The 23,005-nt window shown below is 43.4% G+C and overlaps 1 protein-coding gene across 1 annotated transcript in view; it reads left to right on the top strand.

Moving 5' to 3' along the window:
• Positions 1–23,005, top strand: part of NRK (Nik related kinase) — a 103,702-nt gene that overhangs the window by 65,929 nt on the left and 14,768 nt on the right. Inside the window, exons 16-26 of the mRNA XM_059824379.1 lie at positions 3,764–3,895; positions 4,730–4,797; positions 6,408–6,523; positions 9,388–9,485; positions 10,612–10,730; positions 14,432–14,525; positions 17,147–17,320; positions 18,175–18,304; positions 18,692–18,850; positions 20,500–20,643; positions 21,906–22,040. Of these exons, the coding sequence (XP_059680362.1) occupies positions 3,764–3,895; positions 4,730–4,797; positions 6,408–6,523; positions 9,388–9,485; positions 10,612–10,730; positions 14,432–14,525; positions 17,147–17,320; positions 18,175–18,304; positions 18,692–18,850; positions 20,500–20,643; positions 21,906–22,040 (1,369 nt within the window). The remainder of the gene's footprint in view (positions 1–3,763; positions 3,896–4,729; positions 4,798–6,407; positions 6,524–9,387; positions 9,486–10,611; positions 10,731–14,431; positions 14,526–17,146; positions 17,321–18,174; positions 18,305–18,691; positions 18,851–20,499; positions 20,644–21,905; positions 22,041–23,005) is intronic.

Below are 23,005 nucleotides of genomic sequence, written 5' to 3'. Positions count from 1 at the left end.
TCTGAAGGGTTGTGTTTCCTTTTGCTGGTTGGCAGCAGCTGTTGACGCTAATAGCAGCATGTTTAGATATGCTGCCTGCATTAACTGTATGAAGTGTTAAGGCAATATGAGTGATGGGCCAGTTAGTCACTTGGAGATTAAAAGACTCACAGCAATATAGTTGTGAAGTTCGATACGTGGGCGCCTTGTTGATTTAAAATAAAAGTGAGCTGTGGAGCAAGCTGAATTCATCACAGATGTCTGTGCTGAAGAACTTCCAGTCAGGTTTGTCAGAGGGGGATCATCTGTCATCACTGCTCCGCTCAGACAAAAATGACTTCTTGTTTTAAACGATTGTATTCTGTGAGATTTTGTGGCACATCCTGGTTGCCCAAATCTCTCTCAAAATTATTTCACTGGAAATCTTAACGCAGCCCCTGAGGTGCAGGGAGCATGATTTCTCAGTGCCTTGTATCCTGTCTGTCTGGTAAGGGAAATGTGAGCTATTACCAGATCAGAGTGTACCATTTCCACCCGTTTTGTGCCTGTTTCGTGTTTGCTGCAGCACGGTAACGGATCTGGCTGTCTGTCGTGGTGTGGGATGAGCCGTTCTGGGCTACCTGCAGAATTTCACAGAGACTTCTTGAACAAAGTCACTGAGTGTTTCTCTGCCCAGCGTCTCCTGCTGCCTAACTAGTGGAGGAATTTAGCTCACATCTGAAATGAACTCCATTTTTTAATTGCCTCTGTGGTTTTCCTGTAGGATTTGCTAGCTAGATCTCCTCTATAGTCTGGATAATGTGGCTGAAACAGCACGAGAAAGCTCACCATATTAGAAGAACTAGCTGTGCATTAGGTCATGGATTGACCCAGTATCCCAGAGCAGATCTGCTCAGAAGTTTAAGAAAATCCTTTTCCTTACGCTGTTTTGTAACAGCAGTTGCACTTATCTACCCCCTATCTGGAGATTCAGTTCAAATTAGTAGCTTGGGCATCCTCCAAAGAGCCGTGCAGCCTGTCTTTTTAAAACTTTTTGCTCCTAAATCTTTTTAAACTAACTCTAGTGTTCAGTCTTTTGTACTATAGCACCTTATGTTATAATTTCAGGAAGCAAAGGCTCCTTTTCCTGAGCTCTGTTAGGTGTGCCTTTATGGTTTGAAGACACGTAGGAGGTAACACTTGATCTACCAGTGCTTTCTGTGCCTGAGAGGAGCTGCTGTTCTTTCAGTATTACTTACAATAAAAACAATTTAAGGCTTAAGTCTGAGTAGTTTAGAATCACTGTTAGGTGGTATCTTTGAATTTTTTTTTCCCCATACAAATTATTTTATCTGTATAACTTAAGAGCAATATAAACCACTATGATTTTTGGCGGTTATCTGAGACATTTTTGGCTTGCTGTGGAATTGCAAAGTCTTGTAGGTCCTACAGAAGTCATCCTAAAAACAGGCATCACTTCTTGGCTTTACATGGAACTGGTGTACTGGTCTCTCTCTGCCCAAAGAAGGTATGTGGTACCATCTGCAGAGTTTGGGTTCACCCAGTCACTTATATCATGTTTCAGCAAAGCTCATCCATGCTTTTAAGCACAAATAGTTTTCTGACAGTCTGCAGGATTCAAAAGCTGGAATTTAGGAAGAAATGTAAGCATCTCGTTGAAAAAGTGGCAAGGAAAAAAAAATCTTCCTATATTCTGATAATAACACACTTGCTATAAAAGCTATTCCTGTACCCATGATGAATCATTTCAGGGGAACACTTTGCTGTTGAAATAATTCTGGTTAACTAAAAACTACTATTAGTGATAATCATGTTGGACAAAAAAGTAATTTTGACAAAATGAAAGGACATGGATTATGAGATGTTATAACTTCTGAAAAAGCTATTTTCTGCAAAGGCAGTCAACAGAACGTATTGTCCCAAAAAGGCAGGAAAAGCATCTGAATATTTAACTAGGTGAACTTCTCAGGACTGTTTTTTGACAGTTGACTTTGCCATGTTGGTCTGGGAGGTTGTGATGGGGTGTTTGAATGGATGTTTGGCATCTTTAACTAGTTTTAGAATTACTACCTGTCCTATGTTTAAATGATTTTGAAGATTGTTCTCATGAAATAATTAGTCTTGTAGAGTTAGAGGGAGCTTGTAATCATATTATATTATTGAAAAGCTGTGCACAGTTCTCAGTGTGTTTTGCTTTGTAAGACTGGGGAACTGGAGAATTTTATAGACTTGGGCTGATAAATCAATAAAATATTTGTCTGAGTCATTCTTTGGGGAAACTGAACTGCAGCTGCCTCTGATCTGAGTTGCGGTAACTCAGTCGGGGCACAAGAGTTTGAATTTTCAGTCGGACAAAAATCGCCAGCCTTTTTCTTAGGTCTGCAAGTGGTGGGGATGCTGGTCTTGCTGTGTGTTTGAGAAAGAGGTGCCTCCCAGCAGAGGTGTGTTAGCATACCGGGGCACGGACTCCCTCCTGACATGGGCTGACGTCCTTCCAACGGCGTTCCTGCCGGCTGCGACTGTCTCCGGAGAGCCCAGTCTTGCTTTGCGTGGGAGGTCTGACAAGATAAAGCACAAAGTAGTATAGCTTCAGGCACTTCTCTAATATTTTTTCTATTTCTGTTACATCAAATTGGTTCTAGCATAGCAATCCCTCAAGATGGGCCCAGCTCACGCAGTGTTTCCGTGTGTTCTGTCTCGGTCTTGTGTCCAAGAGGATTTCTCATTTCAGGGAGGATCAGTACGTTCAGTTGACGTTTTTAGCTCTCAGCCTTTCTTCCCCTTTGGAAGATGCCGGTGTAATAGATCATTAGTGTGTAGAATTTAAGGGACCTTCCTTCTTTTCTTTTATCTTTTTTTTTTCCTCTTTTTTCTTTTTCTTTTTTCTTTTAAATACAGAAAGAATCAGAGGACCAAATTGTGAGTATTTTAGCTTGAGTTTTCCACTGCTTACTTTTTCTTCCCTTGGAATAAAGACTGTAAGGAAGTGATTTGATTGCTTCCGCTGCCCCCGCCCGCCACCCATGATTAGGGCATTTGCCATCCAAATGCTCTTAATTTGATACCTTTGAAGATACCTTTTAAACATAGGTGGTCACAATAGGAGGACCTGGGCATGACTACCCATTAGGTGTAGTCTGAGCATAGTTTCTTATTTCTTTCTTACTGCATTCTCAGGTTTGATTTTTTTTTTTTCCAAGTAATTGAAAAATCTGTTACAGAGGAGGGCCAGGGCACCCTCATAACCATTGGAGAGTTGAAAGCGCTTCCAGCTGGCAGTTTGTCTCCATTGACTCAAGGTTGATGGTGGGCTTGCAAAGACTAGTTTGGAAGTCAACATCTAACTTACGGGAGGCGCGTTCCCCCAGTGATTATACTATCTAAATTCTGAAATGGAAGCATTGGTCAGGTTTGAATGAAATATACTTCCTCAACGGTAATTTGTGCATCATCCAGTTAAGCAGTTCGCTGTGCGTTGCCAATGACCTGTTAGCTTCTCCATAGATTTAAGAAGGGGAGATATATGGACAGCGTAGCTGTTTTTACTAGTTCTTTTTATTGTATCCTTCACCTTGAAATATTTGTGCCTAACATGCTAATATGCTGGAAATTAATAACTTACTTCACAGCGAACAAGGTGAGTAGGGCTGTATCCAAACACAATATTCCTTGTACGTTTACTAAAAATTTGATCTCACAAACAGAGCCATTGATATCTGTTGAGATTGGGACCTGTTACATAGGCAGGACAGTACAATTCAACATGTGTTTCATTTGTTTCAAGTGTGAAAATTTCCGGGCTAGTAAGGACGTGTACCACAGCAGTTCACTGTCAGATATGGTGACGACACCACTCAGCCCTGTGCAGGATGACGTATTCTGGAGTGTGAGTCAAAATGAAGAGCAACCCCCAAAGGTACGTGAAACTCAGGGTGTTTGGCACTGTCGGTGGTTAATAGCACTTCACTCAGTTCCCCTGCGCTGTGTAGTGTCCATCCTCTGGAATTCATGAAACTCAGTGAAAATCTCATTGCTTGTACATTAACTGGGTCTCAGTAATCTAGAAAGAAGGTACAAACTTATAAGCAGGTCAGTGTTCTGAGTTTATGTGTATGTATATACCATTTGTGGGATCTGCAAATGCAGATACATTTCTTCTGTTAGACCAACTATTTGTAGCCGCCCTTTCTGTGAAAAATCTGGCTTGTTGAAGAAAAGCTCATTAGTTTGTGTAAGTCAGGTGATGGTGTATTTCTCTTTTTAACAGAATTGCTAAGAACAAGTACAAGAATATTTGTGCGGGGGTGTGTATGTGCATGCGTGTGTGTATTCATTTTATTACTTTGCAGCTGGGGGTGGGGGTGTGTGTGTCTCTCTTCCCCCAGCCCTTTGGTAGCAACGTAAGGTAATCCACCACCTAAGGAAAGTTGCATTAAGTGACTGCAGATGCATTTCACTGTCTGCTTTAAATATTGACCGAGAATAATGCTGACTGTAGGGAAAGGTGCAAACCACTTGCAGTCTGCACCCTGATAGATTGCACAGGCTTGGAGCAAATTGGAAGCAACTGCTACTGACTTGCAGCTTCCAGTGTTGATCTCATGGAAGACCTCTCCACGGGTCCCACTGAAGCATTATTCATTTATGTTGGTTAGTCTTATTTTTGCATTGATACAGGGTAAGCATTAGGTTTATTAACTGAGTCTAAAATATCAGTAGCAACCTTAAAACATTTGATTAAATCCTTAAGGTTCCAGAAAGGACAACCTCTAAATTTTACAGCAGGGATCAGCCTGGCCATCAGAGATGCCTTTCAAGGTAAGCTCTTAAGTGTTTTATGCTTATACTAATGCTGATTTATTGTCAATAGGAAAACTAAAGCCAATTTATTAAAAACAAAGCTGTAACACCAAAACTGACATGGGTTCATACCTCATTTAATAGCAGTTAAAATTATTTTGTCTTTTGAGTCAGCTTGTCCACAAAAATAACTAACCAAGCTTCCTGATCTTAAAGCTGATGGAAGTATCTAAGCCAGCTTCCTTTTAATGATTGACGTAACTGATTTAAAGAGAAACAAGCCTCTTGTAGATCTCTTCCTCCTTTTCATGCAAGGTAGTTCTGTCTTCTGCTGGAAAGCAATATTTTTAACATGTAAGGGCTGTTCCATCTGCAATAATTCCTGCAATGAGTTGGTTCATTTGGTTCAGCCTGTTTGGCATGCCCGAGTGGGTTGCATGCAAGTTGTGTGTCCATTGCCCAGTTAATGGGCAGCATGTTGTGCAGTCATTTAACTTCTTGTGATTTGGTGATGCTCCTTTTACATTAGAGTAAGTGGCTGCTGAAAGTGCAGCTTACTTGAGATCCAAGCCTGTTGGCGCTGATGATGGCAGGTGGGAGTGGTGCTGGTCAGGGCTGCCTGGATGCTCTTGCAGATGCTCAACATCAGCGCTGGCGCCATTGGTTTCAAAGGAGAGTTAGGTGTCTGGATACTTCGGCGAGTGGGGGTCTGGCCCCAACTCCCTCTGTAGGCACTTGTAATTATAGCTTGTGGAGCTTATGCCTATAGCTTTGTTTTGCCTGGTAGTAGCTTGAACAGGCTGTCTGTAGATGTATCTTGACTATTTTGGCAGTCTGCCCTTAAGGCTAGTGTGCCTTTTTCATATCCCAGGAGAAAAGACCAAGGATGCAGAGAGCTCAGCAATAAAGGGTAGCCCCCACAGGATGTCTGATCAGGGAATGTAATGCTGTGAGAAACTAGGGTTGGAGAGTTTTGAAAGGGAGGTAGATTTAGCCGACATAACCAAATAACGTGCAGCGCTTCTGATGAGCCAGAGTCAGAAACATCTTCTGAAATAACTTTCAAGTGAAGTCAAGCCGTAAATGCTCTCTACTTAGGAATTCTAGGAGGCAAAGAAGAAACGTGTAAGCAAACCACAGTGTTACAAGTGCGTGGCTTCTGAGCCTGCGTTTCTGGGTGAGCCACTGTTTTACTTCACAAGCTTGGCAGCTTGTTTTACTGCCAAATGCGTTCCTTTCTCCACTGATAAGTGGGTGATGATGTATCTTCTAGGCGGGGCCTGGAGCAGGTTTTATTATTTGTAAAAGTCATGAGATCTTGGAATCAGGAGTGACACAGATGTGGAGAGGCCAAGGGAGAAGTACATATAGAAGGATATTTTGTAATGACTTTGCAATCTCTGTAATCTCCCAGAACGACTGCCCAGAGGAAACTGTCCCCTCCATCTTTTTCTCTCACTACTGGGTGGCCCTGCTTGGAGCAGCAATGAATATAACGCTTTTGTTTATCAGGAGTATTATATCATACAGTAACAGCAGGGAACTCAATTCAGTGGCCTAGGAGGTCTGTTCCAGTCTGTATTCCTGCGTGCAAGATAGTCTGATCTGCTTTTTGTCTTTCTGTTTAGTAACACTCATCAGTCATCCCCCGGGGGACATGCTCTGAAGCTAAACAGCAGCAGCAGCACTCCTGGCAACAAGCAGTGGGAGATGGGATCTCATCAGAGCAGCCGGTCAACCTCAGGTGATTCCTAAGTCAAAGATTCATCAGTTAAAATGTGCAAAATTCCCCTCTCATGAAACGGGCTTCTGCAGGGTCTCAAGTGCTGCATTGCAAATGGGGTATTTTTTTTCGACGTTGTCTTCTGGTGATAGGCTTTTGAAAGCCCTCTGGATTTTTATGGTTCCATGTTCCTAAAATGTAAACACTTCCTCTTTTGAGTCAAATAGTAACTGTGAACATATTTCCATATAGAAAATTTGAATTGCCTCAATTAAGAATTGAAAAAAGTCGGTTCTGTTGCACTTACTGACACTATTGAAACTCAGCAGAGACAACATTACAGACATACAGATGTAATTCAGTACTAATGTTCACCCATTGGCATTTTCTGTATAACCATATGCTGCTTTTTTGCATTGCCCACTGATGATAAGATGATACAGATGAGCAGTTGATGTACACTAATATTTCTGCTCTCTAGTAACGTACTGGCTGAAGAAGACCTAAGACTCTCTGTACAGCACCTTATGAAACATTCCTCCAGTATTCTTTTATTTGCAGAAAGGTAGTGAACCTGAAAAAAACCAAAAAAGGCAAAAGAAGTTAGAAGGTAGAGATAGCGTCAACCAATTTAAGCAAAGTGCAACTTTGTAAGCTGTCTTGATAACACTGGTAGCGGTGTAGGAACGCAGTGGGCTTGCTCATGGTTGTGCAGATTTTTTGCAGTACAGACTCTGGTTCCTGAGACATGACCTGAGATTTTGGCAGATGGGACACGGAGCAGAAGTGGACAGCTTTGTTCCTTTATGGTTATTCCTAAGGGCATTTTCTGTGGGTCAACTGTAGGGCAATTTCTCGTGTAGCTCCTTGCAAAGCAGTGGTGTGTTACAATGCTTTGCATCCAGGTTGACTACTAAAGATGGGGGACGTGGGGAATCACGCCCAATTCGAAGCAGGGTGGATGGTAAAAATATTCTGAAACCACACCAGTGAGCTGCTGAGGTCATTTATTTTTAAACTGAGGCTCACGCTGTTAATTTGCAAGCCATTGATAAGTGAAGAACAAATTGTTTGTTTATTACACTTCGACAATCAAGCCAGTTTTGCTTTCACTAACTACACAGAATAGGAAGCTTTGCTTCAAGAGAAATCCAAAGCACACTTTAAACTGCTTGGGTTTTGTTTCTTTTTGCTTCTATGTCATTTTATGTTTGAATAACAGCATAGAGATGAACAATGTGCAACAGCCCAGCTCAACTTTGCAACATCTCTGTGATGTGTAATTCCTGTGCTATTTTGGCATGGGGAAATGAAAACCTCACCAGCAATGGAAAGAATAGAAAACCTCCCTTGTGGTTTAAACTGTCTCCTTGGGTTCTTAAGTGTCATTAAATTGCAGCTAGTTCTGGCATATGGTGTTCCAGAAAGAGTTTGTTGCTTTCTCAAGCCCACAGGGATAATGAATTGGGCAGGAAAGGGATATAAATACTTTAAAGCTAATACTTCTGCTGAGTTGCTTAGGTACTCATTGACCAATAAGGAATTCTGAATTTTAAAAGCTTTGCAAAATGCATGAATACATGCAGCCATTGTGATAAAACTGTCTAAATTACCAAATTTGTGTGAGCTTGAATTCTCCCCCCTTAACTTGCAAGGAGTCCTGTTGGTAGCAGTGGGATAGTCATGGGAGAAATTGCTGAACAAAGTAGACGTTGAGCTGGCTACTGGGTCCCAGTGGCAGGGTGAGAGCACATCTGCTTTCCCTCCCTTCACTCGGATCAGGAATTGTGTGCAGAAGACAGCATCTCTCCGAGGCTGCTTTTGCTCTTCCCAAGTAGCTTCGTGGGCAGCGGGGGCATTGAACGGGAAGATTCCCTTAATTACTTGCAAACATCCCTCCTAACATGGCATCAGCGCATGCAGGTGGACTCCAGCTCCTCTAGTCTGGTTTGCTTGGGCATTCAATAGCTGTGCAACGCGGTGGCAAGTGTACGTCCCCAGGCCACCTGGGAGGGAAGCATAGTGCCGCAGCTTCCTCGCTACCCATACCTGACCTTGGGCAGGGGCTCGTGAGGTGCCAGCTGACGCTGAGTTGGCCCACGGCGGGGGCCAGTGTTCTCCGCAAAAATGCGGGCTGTTATTACCTACTTCCCCACGGCGCCGAGTGGAAGTGGGAGCTGAGAAGTGACACTCCGTGTGCCCCGAGGGAAGCAAGGACTGGAGATGGTTCTCCCTGTGCTGCCATGGGAAGCGGTGCTTATGGGTGAAGTTTAGTGCAGCTGTTTGCCCCCAGCCCAGGTGAGTTTAAAGAATCAGATCCTTTAGACTGTTTTTGTGCAACGCTTGCATGAAGGCCGAATCTTAGCACCACGTCTGTTTGCTCATGAGAATTTGCATCAGGGACCGAGCCTCTTGTACCCTCTCCCTGATCCCTGTCTGCAGTCACAGGACAATAGCTGGGTGACACCTTCAGTGCTGGAATATACCTGGTAGTTGCTGATATAATGAGCTGTCTCCCCTCAAGAAGAGGATTGGAGGAAGGGCATAGCATGCCCTCGCCCTTTTCCCTTGCAAGCTGCCCTCCAGTCCATGGAACTGTTGCTGGTGCGCAGTGGGAGTATGGTGCCAAGGTTTTGGTCTGCTTATCTTACTCTTGCAGCTTTAAACTGCTTCAGTATCGATTTATATACATAATATTGTGGCATCCAGAACCACTGCGAAACAAGCAAAAAGATTTCCCTTTGCAAGAAAGAGAAAAAAGCAGTTTGTCAGCAGAAGCTGGTGTCTGCTTTGGGTGGTAGCTATATGTGCTTGTCTTACTGGTCCCCTCTCTCACTCTGCTGCACATGCATTTAAAAAACGAAACTTTTTTTTTCTTTTTCCAGGGAATCCAGGACCGGCCAAGGCAGAGAACGCTTTGTCCCAGAACCACTTGCAGCTGCCTAAGACGTGTGAAAAAGTTTCTCATCTAGGCCAGATTGCAGTAGGTTCTTTTAAACCCACTGATAACTTTGATTTGTTCATAGTTGTCACTGAGGGCATGTCTATGCAGACAGCTCCGCTGGTGGTGCTTGAGTTTGCTAGCTGACGAGTCCACCTGAGGGGCCGCGTGGGGCTGGCTCGAGCTTACTGCTGCGTTAACGTGTCTCATCAGCTTTTGGTCCAGGTCTAACTTGGGTTCAGCTCAGGTCGTCGGCAGAGAGTTCAGTTTTCCTGAACCTGCCTGATCATAAATCTTTAGAAAGGAAGGGTATGTCTTTAATGTTTCGGGAAGTTATTAGTCACTTGTCATGCAACCCAGAAGTCAAGACCATGCCTGTGGCTTGCGCAAATACCCAGTGTGTAACTGCCTGGAATATGCGCTACCCCAGGCTGTGGCACACTCGAGACTGTCCTGGCTCTCCATTTGCTGACGTACCACTGATGGGAAGGATGATTGCTATTCCTCTGACTTATTTACTGAGGCATTTCTTTTCTTTGGTGGTGTTTTTGGGGGTGGAGGTGCCTATCAGACAACTGGAGCTCACGGTACCTTGTGCAAGAGCTCATACGTGGGATGCTTGGCATTTTAAAAGTTTGCAGGATGCTTGGCATTTTAAGGCTTCGAAGGCAGGCCTGGGTGGCTCCAGGGGATGCAGAGCAGGGCAGCAGGGACAGCTGCAGCTTACCTGAGTCCCCAACCCCTCCTGGCTTCTCAGGGACCAGACGTTTGAAGAAGTCCAGGGCTGGAACGAAACTCAAACCGGTGTAATCCTTTAGTCCTGGTGCAGAGCGCTCCTTTTCTTGCGCAAAAAAAGGGAAGTACTTCTGTGCTCCTGCAAAGTGCAAAGATTGAATCGTAAATGTTTGAGATTCAAAATAACATACTGACTAAAGTTAGTCACCTTTCAACTTTTAGGAAAATCAGGTGTTTTGGCTTAGGTCACTTTCCTGTGTGAAATACCCACTTGTGATAGACCAACAAAAGCATCAACTTCCTAATAAAGGGGTTTTGGTGTGGAAGTGACAACAACTGTATTTGCTGGGACAGTAAAATACTGCACATGCTGTTTAGCGACGGCTTCATCCCTGAGAAAAAAAAAAAAATCAACTGAGTTTTCTTTACTCAGAGTCCAGGCTCCTTTGCCAAGGGGAAGGACAGTGCCAACTCACTCTTAAAAGCAGCAGACTATTCCTCATCAAGTGACGAAGTCAGCAGCAGCGATGAAGATGACATGAACCACACAAGGTTGGCTTGATGGGGTTTTTTTAATTATTATTATTTTCTTTCTTTTTATTACACGCTTCTGAATATCTGGAAAAAGTTGGCATACATAAATACTACCTCCCCTCTGAAGTTACTATCAGTCATTTATGTCAGTTGTAATTAAGCAGTTTAATCGCACTATAATGAACTCCTGGGGGTAAACGTTTGCTCCATCAGATGTACGCAGCGTAATAAGCTTTGATGACTTGCTGCTCTGGGACGATGAGGAAATGTCTCGTTTCAACTGAATATCAATAGGTAGTGCTTTTATAGAGATTACTTCACATTGATCTACGTTTAAATGGAATTTTTGAAAGAAAAATGGCGAGGGAAAGAAAACTGTGCACCTTCATGCTAAATACAGGTTGCAGTGAAAAAAGCAAAGCAAACATGACCCTTGTATTCAGATAGTCTGTTCACTCCGGAAGAAGTAATTACCACTGAAAAGCTGATTCCTTCACCAGGGCTGTTTATAAAGAGGGGACAGTGTAGGCAGGATTTGCTTTTTGTAAAATTTTCTGTATTTTTACTGTTGCTATTTTGCACAATTGCTGTGGTTGCCGGATGATGCTGTAGCTTGTATCAGGCTGATCTCACCTGAACTGTTTCTCTCTAGCTTTCTGGTTTCTCTTGTTGATTTTCTGACTGACATCTTGTGGTGTTTTACCTGGCATGCAAAATGTGTATCCTGCTGAGAAATAGTGGAGGGTGAATAGCTTGCTAGTCCAAGTGAAAGAGTCGGGGGCTCAGTTGGCCAGCCCTGCTGTTTGCAACAGCAAACAGAATTATTTTTTAGTATTGATGAATGAAACTGCTGATTTTCTTGCAAAGAGACTTCAGTTTAATTCAAGTTCTAGGATTTACTTTGAAGGGCATCACAGGGCTGCAGAGCTCTCTGGGATGGGGCTCTTGCTCTTCTGCCATAATTGCACACGCAGTTTTGTCAGTCTTCAGGAAGAGATGCACAGATTTGTAGCACTGCTGGCAAGTGTTGGCCTGGTACCAGTCCTTTCCCCTCTGCTGCTCTGAAGAAGGTACAGCTTTTGCGCCTGCATATGCTCCTGATTTGCATTTCTGAAGTTCATTTTCAAAGCTGAGGGATGAGGAGGGAGAATGTCAAAAATCTCGTAGCTTATTCAGTGAACCTGAAAGAGCTGCCTTTTTACTGTAATGCCTTCATTTTCTTACTGCTTCTCTTCCAAACCACCTTATTCTGATCTGTAAAAAGTTTTATTCACTCTAGGTCATAGAATTCATCCTAGACCTCAGAAAGACTCTACATAAAAATATGGATTTGCCCTGTAGCAATGACTTTGCTGTGTAAGTGTTAGATTGCTGTGATCCTTGCATGCTGTAATGGTTTGAAGGAGTGGTATCACTGCCTTTGGAAATCTGCATGTGTTATTTGCATCTCCTCTGTGTGTGAGATCCACCAGTCCTCTAGAGAAGTGGAATTAGCAGGATGATCCCTGTCAGGTTTGCCTTCCTGTGCACACAGCCACCGCAAGAACTCCAGTAGAATGGGAAGTATAATCTTGTCTATTAACAAAGTCCCTTCACCTCGGCTGAACGTCATTTATATTGAAAGATAGATACTTTGGGAAATATATCCTGATTACTACCAAGTAAATATCAAAAAGGATAGCGGTCAAAGTGAAAGGAGCAGCCAGCATTGAAACTTTGCATATTCTGGATAAAGTGAAGGTTTTTGGTTTTCTTGCTATCTAAAGCGTGGGAATGCAGGATCTGAAGCCCCTTGCAGTCTGTAGGAGTGTTTCTGTGTGGGCTTTGGTTGAGACACCTGTGTCTCAACAGTCTGAGTTTTCTTGTTCTTGCCTGGGCTGTGGAACAGCTTTTGATGTCCACGGTCCAGCTTTCATGGAGGTGCCCCGTAGGACTAGACTTGGGACATGCACATATGCAAGAGAAAGAGCTTCGTATTCTCTTGGACGAATCCTGTTAACCACCCTGAGAAGGCTCATTTCTGAGGAAGCCAGGGCTAAGGGCAGCTGTCTTTCACCAGTAAAACAACTTTTGGTCTTGTTTTTCTTTTCAGCGAGATGAGCCAGAATTCTTCTTCATACACACCAGGTTTTTGTTTTAAGGAAAGGGTGTCAGTGTATGTGATCCAGCATCTTACCTGCTTGTATAGCTTATCTATTCCATTGATGCTAATTTCTCCTACTCTACTGAGAGCGCTTCCTCTTCCGATGCCTGCAGCATTCACAATCCCCCTAAAACACTGAGTTTCCTGGGACTCATTTTGTACAGTTCAGTTTCCTCTCTCTGCTCTTTCTGTTCTGTTCCCTACCAAAATTTGAACAAGGTGGGTGCAAGTGTGTGCTTAGGAATTACTTTCTCCACCTAATAAGTGGGAAGTTGACATCATTTAAGATCAGCTGCTGCTTGCTTTCCTGATAAGAGCAGGTCCTTGCACACACCATTGATCCTACTCCGTATCTTGCCATTCCTTCTAAGGTTAGTATGCAAATATTTACCCATCCCATAGCAGGGGGGCACCCAAACCCAAAAAATAAACAATTAAAAAAAGCCAGGAAAACTTCTACTCCTTCACAACCAGCTGAAGTCGGTAGCTCTCTCACCAAACCTTCTTTGTTACCACACTGGACAACACTTAAAAAACCCAAACCCTTACACTCGCCTACCAGTTGTGGCATAGCACTCAAGAGCCCGTCACACCAGCATCCTGAATCCAGTCAGTTTTATAATTACTGGAAAGGAGGCTTAAATGGACTGCAGTAATAAATAAATGAATATGAATAAGTGAGTAAGTGGAATAAATAAATAATATGGGGTGGAAATGCATGGAAACAGGGCCAGAGCCCTGCTGACAGAACTTTGAGGCAGTTCCACTTGAGTGAAAACATTTGAAATGCAAAGGTTGTATAGGAAGCAATAGTATGCTGGGGTATATCACAACAGATGCTTGCCTTGTTCTTACTCTTTCTTTAGGCACCTGCTTGTGGTGACTGTTGAAGACAGGATACTGGGCTTAGGTGGGCTTTTGGCCCCAGCCAGTCCAGCAGCTCTTACGTTCTTTTGTCTCTGTGTGCACTGGGCAACGTTTTCTTTGTTCCCTTGTACGTAAGGTGAGGATGTCCACGTTTCAGGGACTGATTCACAGTGTGAGATACCAGTGTAGCCTGTCCCAGTAGGCACTGGGAGAGAGGTCCCTGACACCAGCATCTAGCGGAGCAGCGGCTCTCCGCCTTGCAAGTGCAGCTGATGCTCTTTCTCTGGAGAGAAAATGCTCATCATTACAGTGCTCATAATTACACCCCACAGGGTAGTGTACGAGGGGAGACAGGAGAAGTTTTGAAGTAGGCACTTCTGAAATGACAGCTTGAGGGACCAGCTCTCACTTGCCTGAGCTACGCAGTGTCTGAAAAATGATGGGTGAAGTGCGGGGAGGTGAAGGGATGCTCTCCATCGAGGTGGGGAGAGCTTCCTGCTGTGTGTGAGTGGTCCTCAGCCTCGAGTCCGTTCAGGCACATCCACAGACTAATCAGCTTGCTTTTGTACAAGAACCTTTAAGTGTAACTAGTGAATGTTAATTATGCTCACTTTTCAACATGTATATGTGCTGTTTTCTGCTTTTTGTTTTTTTGGGCTCTTTTTTTTCCCTGAAGTAGTTCTGTTCATTAATTGGAGTTTGTTACCAGGCAACTGCTAAGCAGCAGAGTGGCAGATTTCTCAAGGACGAGAGTACCAGATGGAATTGAACTGAAACCCCAAAGCACCGTCACAGAACAGAAGGTAATTTGGCCATTTGTAAGGGGGTGGGTACAGTGGGGGGGAGTCAGGTCGCTAATGTGCGTGATAAACGCTGTATCCATTTCTCTCGGCAGCATTTTCACTCCGAAGTCCTGCTCTGTTATTGCAGTGACAGAGCTGTAATTTCAAGCTATAGGCCTTGGAAAAAATGTGTAGTTTCAGGTTTTGTGCTTCCTATAAAAATGCTTACATTTAGGTACGAAATTGCGCTTCTTTATTTGTCCTTGTTATTGACCTGGTAGTAGTTTCCGATGTCAGCGTATTTCTTGAAGACACTGGGCAGGTTGCAAAAAGCAATACTGTTGATTATTGTTGGTGTGCATTGTTGCTATTTTTAAAAATCTTGACCTTTTTTATTCCAATTTAAAGAGAACTACCTCTTACTACTTAAAATATTAGCAGAAGAGGGAGAAAACACTTCCTCTCTCCCTACTGGCTTAGCAAAAATAGATGTCTTCTCATATGTCATGTTGTGGTTCCTTCCCAGCTGTAGTTTCTAGTAGAGGCTTCAAGTCATGGATTTTCCCCTGTGATAAATATTAGTGCAGAAAAGATGAAGACAGACAAAGCAGAACAATGTTCTTTGTGGCTGAAAACAAAAAAAATTACAGTAATAAGACTTGCACTTAGCGTCAGAGCACTTCTCACGTATTACTGAGTTGTACTCTCGTTTCACAGATAGGGAAAATAAATTGCTGTGAAACTGGTATTTTTCCCAGAGCTGCTTGCATGAGCTGTGGCAGGGCTAGGAAGAAGAAGGAGGGTTTTTTACCTCTGGTGTGATTTCTAAGCTTCAGACCAGAATGGCATCCTTCCTGACTGGGGAAGGAGTCCCACTTTGCCTTCATCCCACCATCCTCAAGGAGAAAAGACCCTGCTTCGGAGAAGGAATTAAAATGGGGCAAACCCAGTATTTTTCTTGTGGCAAAACCAGCCCAGTGCTTTCCCTTTCCCCTGCTGTCTGGGCATTGGAAAGAGGCTGCTTGAGGGAAAGGAGAAGGAGAAGGATGGGGTTCTTTGAGGCCCAGACTGAGGATGAGGGAGGATGGAAAAGAGTGGAGGTCACATTTTCTGGTGGGCTTGGGAAGGACAATGCAGGAGGGAGAACAGTCAGATGACTCCCACCTCTCCTCACAAATCTGTCTGATGCCTTCCAGTCTTCTCCCTCCTTCTCATCGAGAATGCTATCTGTTCCTCCCACCTCTGTTTCACCAGCCACAGCCATCATGAGTCTCCACGACTTCTTCCAACATCCCTTTCCCCAGCCCATCAGCATGAACTGGTTTGAAGTGGTGAGGGTGTACCAAACTGCCCAAATGATTCAAATGGGGGTTTGGTTCAGTTCAGCTGAATCTGACTCAAAACTGAACAAAAAAACCCCCATACTGGCTTGGTTCTGTAATCTCAAATGCTGACATGTATGTTTTGGGTTGGCTTGCTTTTTTATATCTAAATTAAAATGTAAAACACTTAGAGCATCAATTTGATTCCTAGTTAATTACTTGGCTTTTAAAAGGCAAATGTCTTTTATTTAGAATTATCTAATTTTTTTTTTTTTTTTAATATTTTGGCCAGCATTCAAAAAAGCTGATCTGATTTCAGTGGGCTGTTTATCAAAGTCAGTGCAATATACAGACTTGCCATGAATTCAGCCAGCCAGAAGCTGCTCGAGTTTGGTGGTGCTTTTTGCTTTGGTGTAATTCAGGAGGAATTTTCTAGTGTAGCACTTGGCTCCCATCACTCTCTACGTTCCAGTGCCAATGGTGTTCAGGTATCCTGACCGATTGCAGGCAGGGATCCCATCTTTCTTCCTCTCAAAGCTTCTAGCCATGTATTCCCAGAAACTGACCTCTGACTCCATATTTTATGCTGTCAGGGAGAGTGCTTGTGTGGTGCCTCACACCTTACATAGTTTCACAGGATCACTAAGGTTAGAAAAGACCTGTAAGATCATCAAGTCCAACCATCAACCCAACCCCACCATGCCCACTAAACCATGTCCCGCAGTGCCATGTCCACACGTTCCTTGAACACCTCCAGTTTACAAGTATTTCCTTGAAGCTGGTGGGATCCATTAAGGAGGTCTGCAGTACCGAACATCATTGTACTGGAAATGCTGATACTGGATCCTACTGAATGTCATCATTCTAGAATAAGGTTTCTTAATTCAGTAAACGGAAAGTAGCAATGAAATGAATGGTAAAGGGCTTTGAACTAAATGCAGGTCCAGAACCGAGAAGTACCTGCTTCTGACTGTGGTAGGTAAGAGGTCAGATCTGTAACATTAGGACAAGTCGTTTGATTCTGTCTCAAGTGTCTGAGGATGAAGTTGCTTCTTTACCTGTGGTTGAGGTAACGTAGATGAGGAACATTTGTGGAGCGCTTCAGGAGTGGAAGCCAGCATTGATGTCTCAGGTGTTTGCCACACACTTTTGTATTTAATTTTTTATTTTAATCTCTCCATAGGGTTTGTCTTTACATGATGCATCACGCAGAGCACCCCTCCCCATATGCTCATTATTTATTGTCCTAATTAACAGGAGTTGCATAGTGCATTGGAAGTATGCTAAATGTGGCGTTTAACTGTATGTTCTCATGTGCAGGATCAGATTTTAGGGAAACAAATTTCTAGCACCCAAGAAGGCCTCTGGAGCGTAAACAACCAGAACTATCTCCTGCCAGATCTCCTCCAGCAAAGCCAAATTTCAGACTCCTCTGTGAACTCACCAAAACTGCCACTGACTAGCCAGGAACCTCAGAACAAACCTCTGAGTAAGGTAAGAGATAAATTGCAGATTGAATGAATTGTACCATCGTTTTCCTCCAGCCCTTAGGAGCCTGAGATCGAGAGCCTTTGAACTTCATCTATCTTGTCTCTTTTTATGATGAGATTTTTTACCACATCCCTTCTTTTCTTTGAAAGTTCTATCTAGGGGACAGATAAGAAATCTTGAGCTCCCTAACAGATTTTATTGTTCCACTTGTTTGCCCCATCTGTCTCTCCGCTACCTTTTCTTTCCTTCCTTTTTTTTCTCCCCTTTTACACAAGCTAGAAGGGCTTGTACCCTCTGCTCCTTTACTGGTCGTGTCAGCAACGCAGCCCTCTCGTCCGCCTCTGCTCATTGTCCCTGGCTTTCTTCTATCCAGGTGTCGGGTGGGAGTGCACAGGGGCCGGAGCAGCATGTCCCGGCAGCCCCAAAGGGACTCTACCACTGCTGTGAGCACAGCGGTCTCTTGGGGAGAACTGTGTCCCTGGAGGCAGATAACAGCTCTGTCAGGGGTCAAGTCCTAAAGTGCCTTACTTGAGGCAACACCGTCCTCCTTGCTGCAAAGAGATTTGAGCAGTGCCCTGTTGCAGATGAGACAGCAAGGAGTGATCAAGGTGCTCTTCTTCTGGGGGCTGGTTATTTCAGTACGGTGCAGTCCCTGGCTGAGCATCCCAACGCAACTCCCTGCTCAGGCCCCCTCTTCTGCCACTGAATTTGTACCATGTATCTAATGCTTTTAGACTGTTCATCATGTCTAAGTATGCACGTGTCATTTCTTCTGAACCTCAGAGGCACCGCATTGCTGTGTGCTGTCTGCTCCCCTAGCGTCGTCTTCCTGAAGCGGCTCTTGTTTTTCATTGTAGACCCCGTGCACTGAAAGCACACCTTCAAAGAGCAGTACGTCGTCTACAACATCGTTTACTTCATTCATAGATCCTAGACTTCTGCCAATCACCCCTCCCACCAGTCCAGTAGGACCTTCCTGTAGTTCTCGTGAGTACGCTTTACCCTCCTCGTAAAATGTCACTCCTGGTTTCTTTTTTTTCGGGGGGGAGTGGGGAGGGCCTATTGCTTAGAAATGGAGACGGTCAGTAACATCTTCAGAAACTGAAACTCCACATCACTATGAATTTTCATTGTACTGCTTCTGCCCTTCTTCCAGATGCGACGTGCTCTACTCTGCTGCTGTGTTACCACCGTGCTCACTCAGGAATGCCTGGGGAATTTTCCAGATGTGTGGGGTTTTTCTATGGCTGTGTAATGCTCCCGAGGTGTTTTCTGACCCCTCTGGGGTTTCTTTCATTCTGCCATAACCAGGCCAAATGCGAGATGTAGCCAAACGCTCGCATTTTTCTTGATTGCTTATGTCTTTCATTCTAGCATCTAGCGCAAAACCTGAGCCTGTCAGGAGAGAAAACGCAAGGAAGGGCTCCGTTGTCAATGTCAACCCAACAAATATCCGCCCGCAGAGTGACAGTCCAGAAATTCGTAAATACAAGAAGAAATTCAACTCAGAGGTCCTTTGTGCTGCTTTGTGGGGTAAGCTCAGAAGTACTTGGGCATGTGTATGGAGGGAAGGCAGCAGCAGGAGAGGCTGGCAGTATATGCCAGGCAGATTTCACAGTTGTATTGCACCTCTTCCGTCAGAAAGTCCTGGAGTGGATCGCTGAGTAGATACCTGCGTCACTCGCATGACACTGCCTTCCTGGTAGAAGGTGGCAAACAGATGACTTACAGTTGCAAAGGATTTTGTGCATCAGAATGAGAAAACATTTTGATCGGGCGCCAAATTGAAACTGTGCTTGTTGGAAGAGCCAAAAGTTGCAAATGTTTTAGTAACTTATGCTGCTCATGATACTTACTCTTGTCTTAGCTGCGTACGAGTACAGCTGATCACACTAAGCCCTGATCCAGCGGAAATAATCCAAACCTGAAGCCTTTTGCTGTCATGTGTGTTAGGTATTCCAAGAATCTGAGGCAGGTCAGGAATCAGTCTTTCCAAAAGCTTGGGTTCCTTAGTTCCTGCTGTCAGTGCTGACTCGGAACCTTGCTGGATCGCACTGGGTCAGCTTCACATGGTGTAAAACCAAGACGAGTATAGTCAGATCAGTTTTGAACAACTGTAGACCTTGCCCCAGTCTCACACTAGCTAAACTCTTGAGTTGTTTTAACCATCTTTCTACTTCAGAGGAACAGACTTATTCTATGGGACTCACTCAGCCTTTTACTCCTCCTCACTTTTTGAGTCTGGAATGGAAAATGAATGAAGTAGATGAAACATTATTCAAAGGAAATGTAGATTTCCAGTTTACAGCTTCACAGATTTTGTGTAATGCATGTTTGTAGGAGTCCAAGATTTTAAATTAAAAGCAGAGCTGTGTGGCAAGGTCTGTAATTAAATGTGCGTTGAGGCTGAAGAGCACCAGGTACTCGTCAGAGCATTGCCAGTAGAGGAGGTTGTGTGTTACAGCAGGATACCTCATGTGGCTTCTTTAGAACCTGCTGATTAGGAAACGTAGCTCTCATGCCAGCCGAACACAATTTTTGACATCCTCTGATGTCAGCAACCCACTGGAGCCTTCGCTTGCTTGGAAGCAGTTGGATTTCAGATGGATTCGCTCCTTTAATTAGGCATTTGAAGCATTCTTGCAAAACACAGACCGTTTTCAAACAAACACTCCACTTCTTGGTAACAGCAGCCCTTCTTCCCACAAGTTTGGTCCTCTTGTGATTTGAGTGTTGTATTTGGGGAAAGAGGGATTTTTTTTTTTTTTATTTTTTTTCTAATTGGTAAAGACCCTTAGATCATTTAGTTGGATCTCCTGTGTTGCCAGTGGAGTGGTGCTTGACTGGGACTTTTGCAGTGCCCACAGGCACTTCCCAAGGTCACCAGAGAAGTTTGAGTTCGCAAAGCATTTTCCTTTTTGTTTAAATCAACATTGACTTCAGTGGAACGACTCATCCTTCAAGTTACATGGGCATATAAGTGTTCTGCTGGGTAAGAACTGTAATGGTGAAATCCTTTTTTTTCTATTCATTTTTCTGGGAGGTCATCCACAGAGCAACAGAGAAATTATCAAGTACCATTAAGTGAGATTAAATAAGAATCAGTTCTCAAAACAATGAACACTCGGTGGCCTCTGAATTATTAGGTGATTTATGCAATATTTTTTTCTGTGTATCAACAGGAGTAAATTTACTGGTGGGAACAGAGAATGGATTGTGGCTGCTGGACAGAAGTGGGCAAGGAAGAGTTTATTCGCTGATTACAAGGAGACGATTCCAGCAAATGGATGTTCTGGAAGGACTCAACGTGCTAATTACTATATCAGGTTAGTTCAGTGTCTAAAAGTATCTGACCTGCATTGGGGTTGGAAGCAATTAAAAAGAAGAATTAGGTTATAAACTAGGTTGAGGAATTTCCTCTTACAGAAAACCACAGGACAGTTATTCTTGTTAATAGGAAAACTCACTTGAATTTTTAAAATTTACATTCTCATTTCAGAGAAGCTTTGGGATATTTCATTACCTGGTTAATGTGTAAAATGGTTTGTGGGTAGTATGAAGTGTTTCATATCCTTAAGATGAACTGGTTCTCAGCAAGTTACAGTTTGCCAATCTGTTTGCTTGTTTCTGTGATGGCTGAGCATCTATCTAAGTGCAATTCTATTAAAATATTATTAAATAACCTCATTCTGTGTTCAACAAGATGTATGAGCAGTAACATGAGAGTGATCTGTACAGTGAAAGCATGAGGAACATTAAATGGAGTAGCATCTTCAACCTCTGCTGACAAACAGCTTGGACGCTGCCCTGCAAGGCACTGAGGTCTTTATTCCCCATGGATGAGAGTGGCCTCAAAGGATGCTCAGTACATAACAAGGTCAGAGATGTAGGTCCAGCAAGGAATGGCAGCTCCTTGTCTCCAGTCCAGACTCACCGTGGTAGGTGGTGGTGAAGCTGTCTGTTCCATATTGCCAGGTCCAGTTGCTTATGTGACACAGTCCTTCTCTTTTAGACTAACCTGTGATCCCAGACTGCTGTTGACCATATGTACTTATGAATTAAAGCAACAGAAAGACTGACTGAGATGAAAGATGACAAAGTAATTCTTGCCTGGAAAGGCATCCAAAAGAAAATAGCTACTTGTAATGAAGATTGTCAGTTAATTAGAACTAAGTGAGTCACTTACTCAGAATGTCCGTTGTAGACCATACCTGTGTTCCATCCTTCACATCAAGGAGTAAATGCTAGATAGTGTGATTATTTCTGGTAATACATGCATCTATAGAGACCTATTCTTTGGCCTGAGGGAAGAATTTTAGTCAGGTGTGAAAGTCTTGCATGAAGCTTGAGTCACAAGGTAAGTGCACACGCGCCAAATGCCGTGGGATTGCTCATCTTCCAGTTCCCTCCTGCGTGTCACCATCCCACAGGGATTTTTCTTTCGTGCTGCTGGACTCTTCTCTCACCTTGACGAGACACAAAGAGCTGCTGTACTCAAGGTCACAAAACTCTGGCTTTTTGTAAGTGTGAGAGAGTTTGTACTTCAGTGAGTTAAAGCATTATGTCTGTCTTTTTTAACAAATCCTAGGAAAGAAGAATAAGTTGAGGGTATATTACTTATCGTGGCTGAGAAATAAAATTTTGCGCAATGATCCAGAGGTGGAGAAGCGGCAAGGCTGGGTGTCCGTGGGTGACCTGGAAGGCTGCGTACACTACAAAGTCGGTAAGGACTTCTTGTTTTTTCCTTGAAGAGCTGCTTAATCATCCTTTTGCATCTTGTGACACCAGCATTTTTCTTCAGCTCTGTTTCAGGATTGTATTGGGCTGAATTCTTTCAAACCTCCTTGTTTTACATGGCAGATGCTTTGGTCCCTGTCATTCCAGGTAGCATCTCTTGCAGCAGTTCCCAGGTGATGTTATGGGTATTCCCTGTGAGGGCTGGAAGAAGAAGTGCCAGCCCTGCTCTGTTGCTCAGTCAGCGGTTCTGTAGTTACTTAAAGTTCTAATTAGACTGATGTTTTCCACCTCCATGCTGTTCAGCTTCCCTCCTGGCCCTGAGTAACTGCTAAGAAACTGGACTAGTAAAGTGCTACTAAATCATATTTGTAGGGTGTCCATATCAGATTGGATGTGCTACAGCTCATCCCTGTCTCTAGATCATAAAAGACCTAAATATACCTTTGTTTAAACTTACACACTGGAAATGGTACCATAGCAGTTGAAAAACCATCTTGCTTCTATTTGGCTTTCAGGCAGTTCATTTTTGAAGATGAACATCAGTATTGTGATAGCTTCTGTCATTTAACTGCGTGAGGGGGTGTGATGTATAGCACAAGTTTTGCTTTGGTGAAAGATGGTATATGAAAGTGGCACTTTTCTCAAAATCAAGTAGAGAAATGATACAGAGACGTGCAGGAGATGGGGAGTGGCTGGCTCTCATCAATACCTTGCTTGACTTTTTTTTTTTTTCCTTTTATATCTCATGGCTTTAAAAGTGGCAAGGGTTAAATCTAAGGAAGAATGTGAAACAGATGTGCGTTGTTACTTTCTTTGTGATTATAGCTAAGCACCCACGTATTCCACTTCAGTTGCTCATCTTTGGGTTTGGTGTGTTGTTTTGGTTTTTTTTTTTTTTTTAAAAAGTTATCCTAAAATCATGCAAACATTGGTAGGACCTTCCGTGTTTAC

Source organism: Gavia stellata, chromosome 14 (assembly GCF_030936135.1).
Source record: "Gavia stellata isolate bGavSte3 chromosome 14, bGavSte3.hap2, whole genome shotgun sequence".
Classification (NCBI taxonomy): domain Eukaryota; kingdom Metazoa; phylum Chordata; class Aves; order Gaviiformes; family Gaviidae; genus Gavia; species Gavia stellata.
This window is presented reverse-complemented; position numbering and strand designations above follow the sequence as displayed.